The sequence below is a fragment of the Oncorhynchus mykiss genome, chromosome 12, assembly GCF_013265735.2.
Source record: "Oncorhynchus mykiss isolate Arlee chromosome 12, USDA_OmykA_1.1, whole genome shotgun sequence".
NCBI lineage: Eukaryota > Metazoa > Chordata > Actinopteri > Salmoniformes > Salmonidae > Oncorhynchus > Oncorhynchus mykiss.
Genome location: NC_048576.1, coordinates 60982552 through 60997946, shown reverse-complemented (window position 1 = coordinate 60997946; position 15395 = coordinate 60982552). Strand labels below are relative to the sequence as shown.

Below are 15395 nucleotides of genomic sequence, written 5' to 3'. Positions count from 1 at the left end.
GGCCCATTCCTCCTGACAGAGCTGGTGTAACTGAGTCAGGTTTGTAAGAGCTCCTTGCTCGCACACGCTTTTTCAGTTCTGCCCACACATTTTCTATAGGATTGAGGTCAGGGCTTTGTGATGGCCACTCCAATACCTCGACTTTGTTGTCCTTAAGCCATTTTGCTTTGGAAGTATGCTTGGGGTCATTGTCCATTTGGAAGACCCATTTGTGACCAAGCTTTAACTTCCTGACTGATGTCTTGAGATGTTGCTTCAATATATCCAGATCATTTTCCTCCCTCATGATGCCATCTATTTTGTGAAGTGCACCAGTCCCTCCTGCAGCAAAGCACCCCCACAACATGATGCTGCCACCCTGTGCTTCACGGTTGGGATGGTGTTCTTCTGCTTGCAAACCTCCCCCTTTTTCCTCCAAACATAACGATGGTCATTATGGCCAAACAGTTCTATTTTTGTTTCATCAGACCAGAGGACATTTCTCCAAAACGTACAATCTTCGTCCCCATGTATAGTTTCAACAAGTCTGGATTTTTTATGGCGGTTTTGGAGCAGTGGCTTCTCCCTTGCTGAGCGGCCTTTCAGGTTATGTCGATATGGGACTTGTTTTACTGTGGATATAGATACCTTTGTACCTGTTTCCTCCAGCATCTTCACAAGATCCTTTGCTTTTTCTTTTGATTCTCCCATGATGTCAAGAAAAGAGGCACTGAGTTTGAAGGTAGGCCTTGAAATACATCCACAGGTACACCTCCAATTGACTCAAATGTTGTCAATTATCCTATCAGAAGCTTCTAAGGCCATGACATTTTCTAGAATTTTCCAAGCTGTTTAAAGGCACAGTCAATTTACCCACTGGAATTGTGATACAGTGAAATAATCTGTAAACAATTGTTGGAAAAATGTCTTGTGTCATGCACAAAGTAGATGTCCTAACCGACTTGCCAAAACTATAGTTTAACAAGAATTTTGTGGGGTGGTTGAAAAATGGGATTTAATGACTCCAACCTGTGTGTAAACTTCCGACTTCAACTGTTTATACCCCTTGATTATTGAATAATATAACTTATAAATGCCACATGAGCTAAGTTCAACTGTCGTACCAATTCAGAACCCAAACTATAGGCTTGTTTACTCCCGATGTTTAAAAACAATGTAAATGTAAACAACCATTTCATAGCCTCAAAACATGGTTAAAACGATCATTTTGATATCGTGGATAGTTGGGTGTCTAAATCTGAGCGTGGTTACATTTCTCCAGGCCACTTTGTTATTGTTTCAATTAAGTAATCTAACTTTAAACAGACACAATGTGGATCGACGTCCACTTCGGTTTGCAAATTACATTCAGAGGTACTAAAGTAATCTCAGCCAGGGTTTCCCCTCCCATTTCATGACTAAGAAATGTGCTTCCCCGACATCGGAAGTTGACTGGTTCCCAAACTGTGGGTCGAACCAGCCCAACTGGGTCGTGGGATGACCAAAGATTTACAGTGCATTTGGAAAGTATTCAGACCCCTTGACTTTTTCCACATTTTCTTACGTTACAGCCTAATTCTAAAATGTATGAAATAGTTTTTTTACCTCAACCCATACACACAATACCTCAATTTAATACATACAAAAAAAAAATATATATATATATATATATATATACATTAGTTAAGTATTCAGACCCTTTTCTGAGTACCTTGTTGAAGCACCTTTGGCAGCGATTACAGCCTCGAGTCTTCTTGGGTATGACTCTACAAGCTTGGCACACCTGTATTTGGGGAGTTTCTCCCATTCTCTGCAGATCCTCTCAAGCTCCGTCAGGTTGGATGGGGAGCGCTGCACAGCCATTTTCAGGTCTCTCCAGAGATGTTTGATTGGATTCAAATCCGGGCCATGGCTGGGCCAGTCAAGAACATTCAGAGACTTGTCCTGAAGCCACTCTTGCGTTGTCTTGGCTGTGTGCTTAGAGTCATTGTCCTGTTGGAAGGTCAACCTTCGCCCCGGTCTGAGATTCTGAATGCTCTGGAGAAGGTTTTCATTAAGGATCTCTCTGTACTTTGCTCCGTTCATCTTTCCCTCGACCCTGACTAGTTTCCCTGTCCCTGCCGCTGAAAAACTATCCCCCACAGCATGATGCTGCCACCATGCTTCACCGAAGGGATGGTGCCAGGTTTCCTCCAGACGTGACGCTTGGCATTCAGGCCAAAGAGTTTAGTCTTGGTTTCATCAGACCAGAGATTCTTGTTTCTCATGGTCTGAAAGTCCTTTAGGTGCCTTTTGGCAAACGTTAAGCCGGCTGTCATATGCCTTTTACTGAGGAGTGGCTTCTGTGTGGCCACTCTACCATAAAGGCCTGATTGGTGGGGTGCTGCAGAGATACAGTGCCTTGCGAAAGTATTCGCCCCCCTTGAACTTTGCAAACTTTTGCCACATTTCAGGCTTCAAACATAAAGATATAAAACTGTATTTTCCCACAACAAGTGGGACACAATCATGAAGTGGAATGACATTTATTGGATATTTCAAACTTTTTTAACAAATCAAAAACTGAAAAATAGGGCGTGCAAAATTATTCAGCCCCTTTACTTTCTGTGCAGCAAACTCTCTCCAGAAGTTCAGTGAGGATCTCTGAATGATCCAATGTTGACCTAAATGACTAATGATGATAAATACAATCCACCTGTGTGTAATCAAGTCTCTGTATAAATGCACCTGCACTGTGATAGTCTCAGAGGTCCGTTAAAAGCGCAGAGAGCATCATGAAGAACAAGGAACGCACCAGGCAGGTCCGAGATACTGTTGTGAAGAAGTTTAAAGCCGGATTTGGATACAAAAAGATTTCCCAAGCTTTAAACATCCCAAGGAGCACTGTGCAAGCGATAATATTGAAATGGAAGGAGTATCAGACCACTGCAAATCTACCAAGACCTGGCCGTCCCTCTAAACTTTCAGCTCATACAAGGAGAAGACTGATCAGAGATGCAGCCAAGAGGCCCATGATCACTCTGGATGAACTGCAGAGATCTACAGCTGAGGTGGGAGACTCTGTCCATAGGACAACAATCAGTTGTATATTGCACAAATCTGGCCTTTATGGAAAAGTGGCAAGAAGAAAGCCATTTCTTAAAGATATCTATAAAAAGTGTTGTTTAAAGTTTGCCACAAGCCACCTGGGAGACACACCAAACATGTGGAAGAAGGTGCCCTGGTCAGATGAAACCAAAATTGAACTTTTTGGCAACAATGCAAAACGTTATGTTTGGCGTAAAAGCAACACACCATCCCCACTGTCAAACATGGTGGTGGCAGCATCATGGTTTGGGCCTGCTTTTCTTCAGCAGGGACAGGGAAGATGGTTAAAATTGATGGGAAGATGGATGGAGCCAAATACAGGACCATTCTGGAAGAAAACCTGATGGAGTCTGCAAAAGACCTGAGACTGGGATGGAGATTTGTCTTCCAACAAGACAATGATCCAAAACATAAAGCAAAATCTACAATGGAATGGTTCAAAAATAAACATATCCAGGTGTTAGAATGGCCAAGTCAAAGTTCAGACCTGAATCCAATCGAGAATCTGTGGAAAGAACTGAAAACTGCTGTTCACAAATGCTCTCCATCCAACCTCACTGAGTTCGAGCTGTTTTGCAAGGAGGAATGGGAAAATATTTCAGTCTCTCGATGTGCAAAACTGATAGAGACATACCCCAAGCGACTTACAGCTGTAATAGCAGCAAAAGGTGGCGCTACAAAGTATTAACTTAAGGGGGCTGAATAATTTTGCACGCCCAATCTTTCAGTTTTTGATTTGTTAAAAAAGTTTGAAATATCCAATAAATGTCGTTCCACTTCATGATTGTGTCCCACTTGTTGTTGATTCTTCACAAAAAAATACAGTTTTATATCTTTATGTTTGAAGCCTTAAATGTGGCAAAAGGTCGCAAAGTTCAAGGGGGCCGAATACTTTCGCAAGACACTGTAGTTGTCCTTCAGGAAGGTTTTCCCATCTCCACAGAAGAACTCTGGAGCTCTGTCAGAGTGACCATTGGGTTCTTGGTCACCTCCCTGACCAAGGCCCTTCTCCCTTGCTTGCACAGTTTGGCCGGGCAGACAGTCTTGGTGGGTCCAAACATCCATTTAAGAATGAATGAGGCCACTGTGTTCTTGAAGACCTTCAATGTGTCAGACATTTATTGGTACCCTTCCCCAGATCTGTGCCTCAACACGATCCTATCTGAGCTCTACGGACAATTCCGTTGACCTCATGGCTTCGTTTTTCCTCTGACATGCACTGTCAACTGTGGGACCTTATATAGACAGGTGTGAGCCTTTCCAAATCATGTCCAAATTTACCACAGGTGGACTCCAATCAAGTTGTAGAAACACCTCAAGGAGGACAAATGGAAACCGGATGCACCTGAGAGAAAATGTTGAATCTCTTAGAAAAGGGTCTGAATACTTGTAAATAAGGTATTTTCGTTTTTTGTTGTTAATGCATTGATATAATTTCACTTTGTCATTATGGTGTATTGTGTGTAGATAAGGATTTATTTTTATTTGATACATTTTAGAATAAGGCTATAAAGTAACAACATTTGGAAAAAGGGAAGGGTCTGAATACTTTCCGAATGCACTATATATATATATATATATATATATATATATATATACACACACACACACACACACACACACACACCATCCATACATACATACATACATACACACTAGATGGCGAACAGGGGGCTCTGCCACTGCGCCTCCATGTTGGCACTCCCCCACAATGTAAAAAAATATTTTGGAAGCTATAGAAATGTATGTCTACATTTGTTTGTTCCACTTTTATTATATTACAGACATCTTAATGCATTCTTTTAAATAATACACTGAACAAAAATATAAACGTGACATGTAAAAGTGTTTCATGAGCTGAAATAAAAGATTCCAGAAATGTTCCATATGCACAAAAAGCTTATTTCTCTCAAATTACTGTTAGTGAGCATTTCTCATTTGCCAAGATAATCCATCCACCTGACAGGTGTGGCATATCAAGAAGCTGATTCAACAGCACGATCATTACACAGGTGCACCTTGTGCTGGGAACAATAAAATGCCACTAAAATGTGCAGTTTTGTCACACAACACAATGCCACAGAGCTGTTGCCAGAAAATATGTTAATTTCTCTACCATAAGCTGCCTCCAATATCATTTTAGAGAATTTGGCAGTACGTCCAACCGGCTTCACAACCGCATACCACTTGAATGGCGTTGTGTGGGGGCGAGTGGTTTGCTGATGTCAACGTTGTGAAGAAAGTGCTCCGTGGTGGTGGGGTTGTGGTATGAGCAGGTATAAGCTACGGATAACAAACACAATAACATTTTATCGAGATGGGATTCTGAGGCCCATTGTCATGCACGGCCCCAAGGATCTGTACACAATTCCTGGAAGCTGAAAATGTCCCAGTTCTTCCATGGCCTGCATACTCACATACTCACCCATTGAGCATGTTTGTGATGCTCTGGATCGACGTGTATGACAGCGTCTTCCAGTTCCTGCCAATATCCAGCAACTTTGCACATCCATTGAAGAGGAGTCGGACAACATTCCACAGGCCACAATCAGCAGCCAGATCAACTCTATGCGAAGGAGATGTGTCACGCTGCATGAGGACAATGGTGGTCACACCAGATACTGACTGGATTTTTTTATGGTATCTGTGACCAACAGATGCATATCTGTCTGTATTCCCAGTCGTTAAATCCATAGATTAGGGTCTAATTTATTTATTTCAGTGGACTGATTTCCTTGCATGAACTGTAACTCAGTAAAATATTTTAAATTGTTGCATGTTAAATTTATATTTTATTATGTGTGCTAAACAAAAAAACTAAATATATATAAATTTTCCTTAAAGTTTATATATATTTTGAAGTACTAATGTTAGTGTCTGCACTACAACAACAAAAAATGCTTAAATACATGTAACATTGTCCTCACAACATTCAATTTAAATTCCGTAGAATTCCATCAATTCCTTCTGGGGAGTGCCAATGGCTTCAAAGCCTCTCATTGGCCAATACATAGAAAATGCAATCGGGGGTCCATATACATCAATGGGGGTGAAATTGTTTGTGGATAGCAAATAAATATTGTTATTATTTGACATTTTCAGATGGGAAAAACTATTTCAGTGGCAACTTAAACGACTAAAACCAAATAGAAAGTATGTAGAAATTTTGCTTAAAAACTGAAAAATTCCCCTCCCGTTTCATGACTGCGAAATGCGCGTTCCCGACAGCGGAAGTTGCAGACAGAGCCCGTCCGGCTGTGGTTTGGTGAACCGGTGAAAAAAGATAACCGTGGTGGAGCGGAAAAATTGCTTTTACGTGGAATAAAACAGCTATATGTATGTATCTCGAGTTCTTCTTCCCCAATATTCAAAGGTATTTATGTTAGTTTTGGATTACGCCGTTTCGACTAGAACACATTGGTAACAGCTAGCTAGCAAGCTAAATTAGCTAGCTAAGCAACGTTAGCATTTCGTAAGTACCTGATAAACAGGCCAAGATTGTTAGCTAATCCTAACAACGCAGTTCTCTTTTCTACCACAAACGATCTGAGTATTACATATGAATACAAATATAGCCATAATACCAACCTTAATGAAAAGACCAACCAACTAGCAGACTGAGGTAACGTTACCAATTAACTAACGTTATTATGTTAATGTTTAACTCACTTCATGCTAACTAACTCGCAAACTTCGCTAGTAACGCTAACTATTACGCTAGTTGGTTTATTGGGGTTTACACTATTTGAAGCCCTCACATTGAACAGGACAGACATATAACAATGTCTACATGTTACCATGCTATAAAAAATGTATTTTCTTACTCTTCCATAGATCCCTCTATCTGCCGCTCTCTCTTTGTGACTATAACTGCCTGAACAGCGAGTGTGTGTGTGTTCCGGACCAGGGTGACTGTGTGTGAAGAATACACTCTGTGTTTGCGAGGCCCTGTAGGTGACTCCTCCAGACCCCAGAGTGAGGATTGTGTGTGAGCCTCTCGCTCCATATGTGTGTGACAATGGGGGACATCAGTGATCTGGACAGACAGATAGAACAACTTAGGCGTTGTGAACTTATCAAGGAAAATGAAGTCAAAGCACTGTGTGCCAAGGCCAGGTAATTAAACACAAAGACCATATTACTATAACATTTATGATACTATCTAAATCTTCATCACTATCTTCATCGTTTGTGTTACAGGGAGATTCTGGTAGAGGAGAGTAACGTACAGAGGGTGGATTCTCCCGTTACTGTGAGTATTTTCAGAATAGAAGACACCTTGGTTACTTCGTAGATCTGCCTAGACTGCCATTATTTGCACTTCCCAATCTGAGCCCTCGTGTTATGTGTAATGTTGGATGGCTGAATACATTAAGGGAGAATGGAAACACTAGGCTTTAGAACCCCAGTTAACTGTAAAGTCTAGTTCATACTTGGTCTACATGTTTGTAGGCAATTAGAATGCGACCAGTGTCACTGGTCAAAACAACATTTGATTTATACTCAGGTGGAATGTCTGTAGACCGTCACTTTCCTTGTCGCACAGACGTGAAAAAAGTTTACTTCTCTGCGACTCGCAGTGTCCGTTGATGTGGTTACCGTACTGTCACAGCAACCAGACCAAATCCTCCTTTGATGATGATGCTGTTCTAAAAATTCTCAGAATGACCAACTTTTATTTTGTCACACTATGGCACTAAGCTATTTTCTGTAAGCTCGCAATTACCTTGTAAATAATTAGGTTGGTTTACTTTCCTGTAATAATGGATCACAAGTAACTAAAGTTTAGACGTTGTCAGCTATACTCTGGTCATTATTTGAACTGGCTAGACAACGAACCAAAACATTGTTTAGAAAATAGCTTTTTAGTTGCCTGGCTTGCTAGGTTGACATTTACTGAATTCATTTTTTAAACGGATGGGTTTTATTGGTGATAAAATAAAGTATGCTATTTGGAGCACTGGGGTGCTGATGTCATGCAGAGACTGTTTTGTTTATACTTTTTCATAAGTGTAACGTTTGATGTCGGACGACGATAGAATGTTCATGATGTCGCTAAGACAATTGTCTGCAGACATGTCGATAGACAGACTGTAAACCTGACTTAATTGTAAATCGCCATATTGGCATTGTTGCATCATCGGTTGGAGAGTTTTGAAATTCCTGAATTTACTGAGATCTTGCATACCTAAATGAGCTATACTTTGCTGTTGTCAAACCATTATGAAAACATGATACATATTTTGAAAGCTGAGAAAGAGCCCTTTCAAATGATATGACGTAAATCAAATGGTAATCAGTCAAGAAAAAACACCTGTGAAAATGTGCCATACACTTTTTTTTCTCCAAACAACTGCAATTTACACTTCCTAATGAAGATAGAGAAACACTTAGAATATATTGAGTCTTCCTTGTCTTGTAAAGATTGACTGATATCAGAATAGTAATACCTTTTAACTGTGAATGAGTTACAGCTGTTTTAAAGACCCGTGGTATTTTTGTAGAATTTTATGGAATGTTCTGCAATCAGACACTTTCTTATTTGGATAGCATAGTAAATGCATATATGCACCAAAACATATTACAACTGTCATTTAGTCTTACATTTGATAAGGAAAGACTTTATATTACTTAAGGGAATACATGATCTCATTCCACCCTGAAAACAAAGTGCAAGTTACATCATGCTATACTAACCATAACATTATATACAACTTTCATCTTTGGGATATTGTCATCAAAATTTTACTGGAATTACAAAATATAAGAATGAAGCATATAATAACAATTTGCTTTTACAACTTAAATTTCTTCTTACAAACGTTCTACTAGGCATATAGCCTAACACACGAAGAGTCAAAAAGGGAACAAATGAAAAGCATGCAAGAAAGGGCAAATGACAAGTGACAATCTAAGCTATTGGGTGAAGACTAGGAGTCACTTCACTAGTACCTATGTATATCTATGTATCTGTCCTGTGAGTGTGTGATTGTCCCTCAGCACTGTTTGCAGCATGTTGTCCAGTCTCTTCAGCCCCTGCCTCTCCTTGTTACTGTGGGTTCAACTATTGACTGCCTGGTGCACAGGTGACATGTCTATAGTGTCGTCCTCAACACAAAGGTCTGAGAGCTGACAGTGCACCACAGTGTCATATAGAGAGTGAGTGTTTAGAAAAAAAAAACATAGGCCTAATGGTACATAACAATAAGAATTGACAGTTACCTTCCAGTCAAAAAGCTTGGCAGAGGCAGCAGTATTACGTGGTGGCTCAAACTTCCTCCTGCTCGTCCATTTTCAATCTCGTCCTCATCTTCCCCAAGTAATGATGACCCTTCAGCACATAAAACATGGAACAATGAATGGAAGGGAGTTGTACAAGTTATCAAACGGCTTGCAAGTTGACAGTTACATTTTATTGTCCAAAGGTTTTGAGCAAACATGTAACATTTTATATAACATAATACACAAATTCCCATCAAAATCATTCAGTTTAAGCTATATAAGATCCGTCTCAATTCACCGCATCTGCCTGTCGGCCTTCACATCTACGGTGGAAAGTGGCAGCGCTACAGCGCTGTTTGTCAGAACAGGAGACATCCCATCTCTTCTCATGAAAACGTCTATAGCGTCCAAACGGGTTTGAAAAATGGAAAGTTAAGACTCTCAGGAGCACAGTGATGTTCACTGTTTTGCTCTACGACCACCAGAAGCCACACGGACTCGTCTGAAGTCAGTACCGCCGATATACCTACTTCTATCTGTAGCGTCTGTTTGGGCTACAAACTAGTATGAACCCACTATGGAAAGGGGAGAATTGTTTTTCTGTAAGCTCGATATGCAGTTTCTGTAGATATATCAGATCAAGCCTGAACTGTGCGATGTAGTAGGGAGTTGTAGTTTCCAGGCCAATATTCTATATAGTTAAGCACAGAACTTGGTAATTAACTACAATGCCCATAATCCATTGCACGCCCACTTAAACTTGTCCGGTCTGTGCGGCGCAAGACCCTGAGACTGAGAGAAGAGAGAACACAGGATGGAGAGAGATAGAAAGCAGTTGCTTCGCGAGCCTGAAAATACATGATCTAAGGCAGGGGTGTCAAACTCAAATACCCAGTGGGCCAAAATGTAGAACCTGAACAAAGTCACGGGCCAACATTGAACAAATTAACCTTTTAATATGGACCCAAACAAGTTTTGCTTTAACATTGAATATGGAACAAGCATCGCTTATTACCATACAATATATAATTTAATAGTGGAGACATGCAAAATCGAATTTCAAATGAAAAAACACATCAATGGCATTCATTTATTAAATAAATAAAATTTAAATGAAAATTGTATGCCTCTTTTCTATTTGCAGCCTTCTGATTTAAATACCAAAATAAACTTTTTCCACTGGCTAATAATTTTACAAATAAAATGATAATAAATCGATCAACCATTCAAGCCCATGCCTTGTAGCAAGAAAAAGTGCATAAAGAAAACGTTAATTATTGCACACTGGTTTAATCTGATGTGCCCAAGCCAGATACCTGGCATCTCTTCTTGGATGTTAGTTCATCAATGTCTGGGCTCAAGCTCTGAGCTGAAGAAATCCTCAGTATCGAGGGAAGATGTTCATCAGTCAGACGTCTCCTGTGAGTTGGTTTGGTCATCTTCATCGAGGAGAAAAGTTGCTCGCATAGATAAGTGCTGCCGAACATGGAGAGCATCTGAGCAGCTTGGGTGCGGAGCTGAGGCATTGTGTCAGGGATGAACCGTGGAAACTGTGCGGCGCCCACAGCATCATACTTTGACTTCAGCGTGTCGTTGCACTGGAGTTCAATCAGCTCCATTTGGATGTTGGTTGGTGCATTTTCCACATCAACTGCGAAGGGATTACTAAGCAGTTCAAACTTGCATTTCTGGGCATCGAAGTCGGCAAATCGCCGGCTAAACTCAGCGCGGCGAGAACACTGAGTTTTTCAGCAAACTGTGCGCATGGGAACACGGCGGTAGAGATCTGCGCTTTTATGGATTGGCAGCAGGGAAAATGGCAAGGGTTTCCTTGCAGCATCTGATTCTCCCACAGGCACAGTTTAGTTTTGAAGGCCCTCACTGCAGCGTACATGTCTGTGATGATGCGCCCCCGCCCCTGAAGCTGCAGGTTCAGCGCATCGAGATGGCTCGAGATGTCACAGAGAAAGGCCAGCAGACACAGGAACTTTTGCTCCCGGAGCTCTGCTGTATCCTTCCCTTTGGTTTCCAGGAATTGACATATTTCCTCACGCAGCTCGAAACATCTGTTCAGTACTTTTCCTCTGCTTAGCCATCTCACCTCTGTGTGATACGGCACGTCTGCGTATTCCGAACCACACTCCTCCAGAAAAGATTTAAACTGGCGGTGATTTAGACCTTTGGCTCTTATAAAGTTAACTACCTGTGTTACTGTGGTCATAACATGTTCCATCTTTAGGGCTTTGGCACACAGTGCTTCCTGATGTATGATGCAGTGGTAAACAGTTAGCTCACCTGCACAGTTCTCTTCCCGCATCTTCTCCCGAACCATGCCCACCAGTCCACTCTTTTTACCGCACATTGCTGGCGCACCATCTGTCGTTAATCCAACGAGTTTATCCCACGGCAGCTTTATTTCAGTTACACATTTGGAAACCTCAAAGATTTCCTTTCCTGTGGTTGTGCCATGCATTGATTTGAATCCTAATAGCTCCTCCGTAACACACCGATTTGAGTCCACTCCACGGATGAAGACTGACAGCTGAGCAGTATCAGATGCGTCGCAGCTCTCATCCACAGCGAGGGAGAACGCAACAAAATCCTTTCCCTTTTCCATCAGCTGGTCATACAGATTGGTGGCAAGATCACATGTGCGATCAGCTACTGTGTTCCTGCTCAGGCTCACGTTTGAAAATGCTTGTTTTTTCTCTGGGCATACAAGGTCACAAACCTTCATCATGCACTTTTTCATGAACTCTCCCTCATTAAAGGGCCGGGCTGATTTTGCGATCTCTGCTGCCACTATATAACTAGCCTTTACAGCAGCCTCGCTTTGTGATGTGGCTTTTTTAAACATATTCTGTTGTGAAACCAAACTTCTTTTCATCTCCTCTACTTTCTGGCTCCTTTGAGTCATGTCCAGGTCCTTGTATTTGTCATGGTGTTTCGTTTCATAGTGTCGTCTAATGTTGTACTCCTTACTTACAGCCACATTGACTCCACAAACAAGACAAACAGGTTTGTCTTTTACATATGTAAACAGATATTCTGCCTCCCACTTGTCCATAAAGCTCCTGTTTTCTGCCTTTCTTTTCGCCATTTTTGGGAAGGGTTAGCTCGTTGACAGTTGTAGCGTCTATGTTGCTATGACTACTGTCACAGAGGAGAGAGCGTTTCTGGGTCCTGTCCTGATTGGCGCGCGAAAACAGCAGAGCATTATGGGATTCGTATTATTAGTGGTGAATGCGCTGTATAATACCGGCGGGCCAGCTCTAGTAGTAATTTGGTATTGTCTCGCGGGCCAAATATAATTACCCCGCGGGCCAAATTTGGCCCACGGGCCAGAGTTTGACACCCATGATCTAAGGGATTGATAGTTGGTATTCAGCATTCATAAAAGTAGGCTATGTCTTTATTTACTTTGAAAAACTACTAAAATAGTGATTTTTGTCAGACCGCATAGGCAGCAGCTCTATATGAAATGATGACTTGGAATGAAATAATAAACTCATCAAATATTTTTATTAATGTAGATAAATGGTTAGTAAGCAGTAATGGGCAGTCATTACCGTCATGCGATTTTTATTAATTATTTTATTCTGTGTTACAGCATTCAACCCACATAATGCATTTAATGTAAAAAATAATAATAATAAAAAAAACATTTTAAAGTGATTTATTTAACTAAACTGACCTAAAAAAGAGCTAATCGCTCAGCACTGGCCAACAAAAAAGGGGTTGAAAATGTCCAAAGAACACAAATATTTCCTGAGCATATCTCCTATATATGACAGACACTTCAAAACCTTAGTCAAAAAATAAATCATAAGGAATGTCTGTTTTGCCATTTATGAATGTGTTATTCAATGCGTTTTAATGGGCTATAGTAGTGAAAGCCAAATTCAGTATTTTCTGATGCCTACAGGGGCCCTAAAATAAAATATCTAAATGATCCATGGTATGACCATCTTTAAACAAATCCATATGTTGGCTTAGTAGAACCTCCCTCAAAAGGTTTAGACTTCGCGATAACAAAGTTGGTGAGCTTAGAGCAAGGGGGCCTGTAACATACTTTGTTTCACAGAAACATGGCTCTCTCGGGATACTCTGTCAGAGCCGGTAAAGCCAGCAGGATTCTCAGTACATCACACAGACTGGAATAAATTTCTCTCTGGGACAGAAGGGTGTTTTTCATGATTAATGACTGGTGTAATTCTGGAAACATACAGGAACTCAAGTCCTTTTGTTCACCCGACCTAAAATACCTCTCAATTAAATGCAGACCATATTATCTCCCAAGAGAATTCTCCTTCGTCATCGCCACGGCCGTTTACATCCCACCTCAAGCCGTTACTTCGACGGCCCTCAAGGAACTTCACTGGACTTTATGCAAGCTGGAAACCACATATCCTGAGCCTGCATTTATTGTAGCTGGGGATTTTAACAAAGCAAATCTGTGAACTCGGCTGTCGAAGTTCTGTCGACATATCAACTGTACTACTCACGCTGCTAAGACTCTCGACCATTGCTATTCAAATTTCCGGAATGCTTACAGGGCCCTCCCCTGTCCGCCTTTTGGCAAATCTGACCACAACTCCATCTTTCTCCGTCCTATAGGCAGAAACTCAAACAGGAAGGACACATGCTTCGCACTATTCAGGAATCCACGCTTCAGGATTGTTTTGGTCACGTGGACTGGAATATGTTCCGGGCAGCTTGCGAAAATAATCAAGACCCATACACGAATACTGTGACTGAGTTTAGGAGGAAGTGTATAGGAGATGTGGTACCCGGTGTGACTATTAAAACCTACCCTAACCAGAGACCGTGGATAGATGGTAGCATTCGCGGGATGGAAATATGGAAGAAGTGTAGTGTAGTTATTCACTCCGCAAGGAAATCAAACAGGCAACACGTAAGTATTGAGACAAAGTTAAGTCTCAATTCAACGGCTCAAACGATACGTTTATTGACATAGCTCAGCATTCAACACCATAGTACCCTCCAAGCTCATCATTAAGCTCGAGGCCCTGGGTCTGAACCCTGCCCTGTGCAACTGGATCCTGGACTTCCTGACAGGCCGCCTCCAGGTGGTGAAGGTAGGAAACATCACCTCTACTCCGCTGATCCTCAACTCTGCGGCCCCACAAGGGTGCATGCTCAGCCCCCTCCTGTACTCCCTGTTCACCCATGACTGCATGGCCAAGCATGCCTCCAACTCAATTTGCAGACCACACAACAGTAGTAGGCTTGATTACCAATGATGATGAAACAGCCTAAGGTGAGGGCTCTGGGAGTGTGGTGCCTGAAAAACAACCTCTCACTCAACGTCAACAAAACAAAGGAGATGATCGTGGACTTCAGAGGGTGCACCCTCTGCTATCTACATCGACGGGACCGCAGTGAAGAACGTGGAAATCTTCAAGTTCCTTGGCGAACACATCACTGACAAACTGAAATGGACCACCTACACAGAGAGTGTAGTGAAGAAGGTGAAACGGAGCCTCTTCAACCTCAGGAGGCTAAATAAATGTGGCTTGTCAACTAAAACCCTCAAACTTTTACAGATGCACAATTGAAATCATCCTGTCCGGCTGTATCACAGCCTGGTATGGCAACTGCACCGCCCACAACCGCATGGCTCTCCAAGGGGTGTTGCGGTCTTCCTGATGCATTACCGGGGCAAGCTACCCGCTCTCCAGGACACCTACAGCACCCGATGTCACAGGATTGCCAAAAAGATCATCAAGGACAATAACCACCCAAGCCACTGCCTGTTCACCCCACTACCATCCAGAAGGGGAGGTCAGTGCAGTTGCGTTAAAGCTGAGACCGAGAGACTGAAAAACAGCTTATCTCAAGGCCATCAGACTGTTAAACAGCCATCACTAGCACATTAGAGGCTGCTGCCTATAGGCATAGACTATAAATCACTGGCCACTTTAAGGAATGGCACACTAGTCACTTTTAATAAGGTTTACATATCTGGCATTACTCATATATGTATATATTGTTTTCTATACCATTCTATGGTATCTCATTCACTTAATGTTTACATATCTTGTATTACTCATCTCATATGTATATGCTGTATTCTACACTATTCT

General features: G+C 41.6%; 1 protein-coding gene across 1 annotated transcript; it reads left to right on the top strand.

Moving 5' to 3' along the window:
* The first annotated feature begins 6369 nt into the window (after positions 1-6369).
* On the top strand, positions 6370-8015 carry pp4c (Serine/threonine-protein phosphatase 4 catalytic subunit). Its single transcript, NM_001165130.1, is given in 4 exon segments — positions 6370-6439; positions 6901-7182; positions 7267-7318; positions 7613-8015. Coding segments are annotated over 3 exon segments (168 nt in total). The 5' UTR covers positions 6370-6439; positions 6901-7072; the 3' UTR covers positions 7619-8015.
* Positions 8016-15395: the final 7380 nt, after the last annotated feature.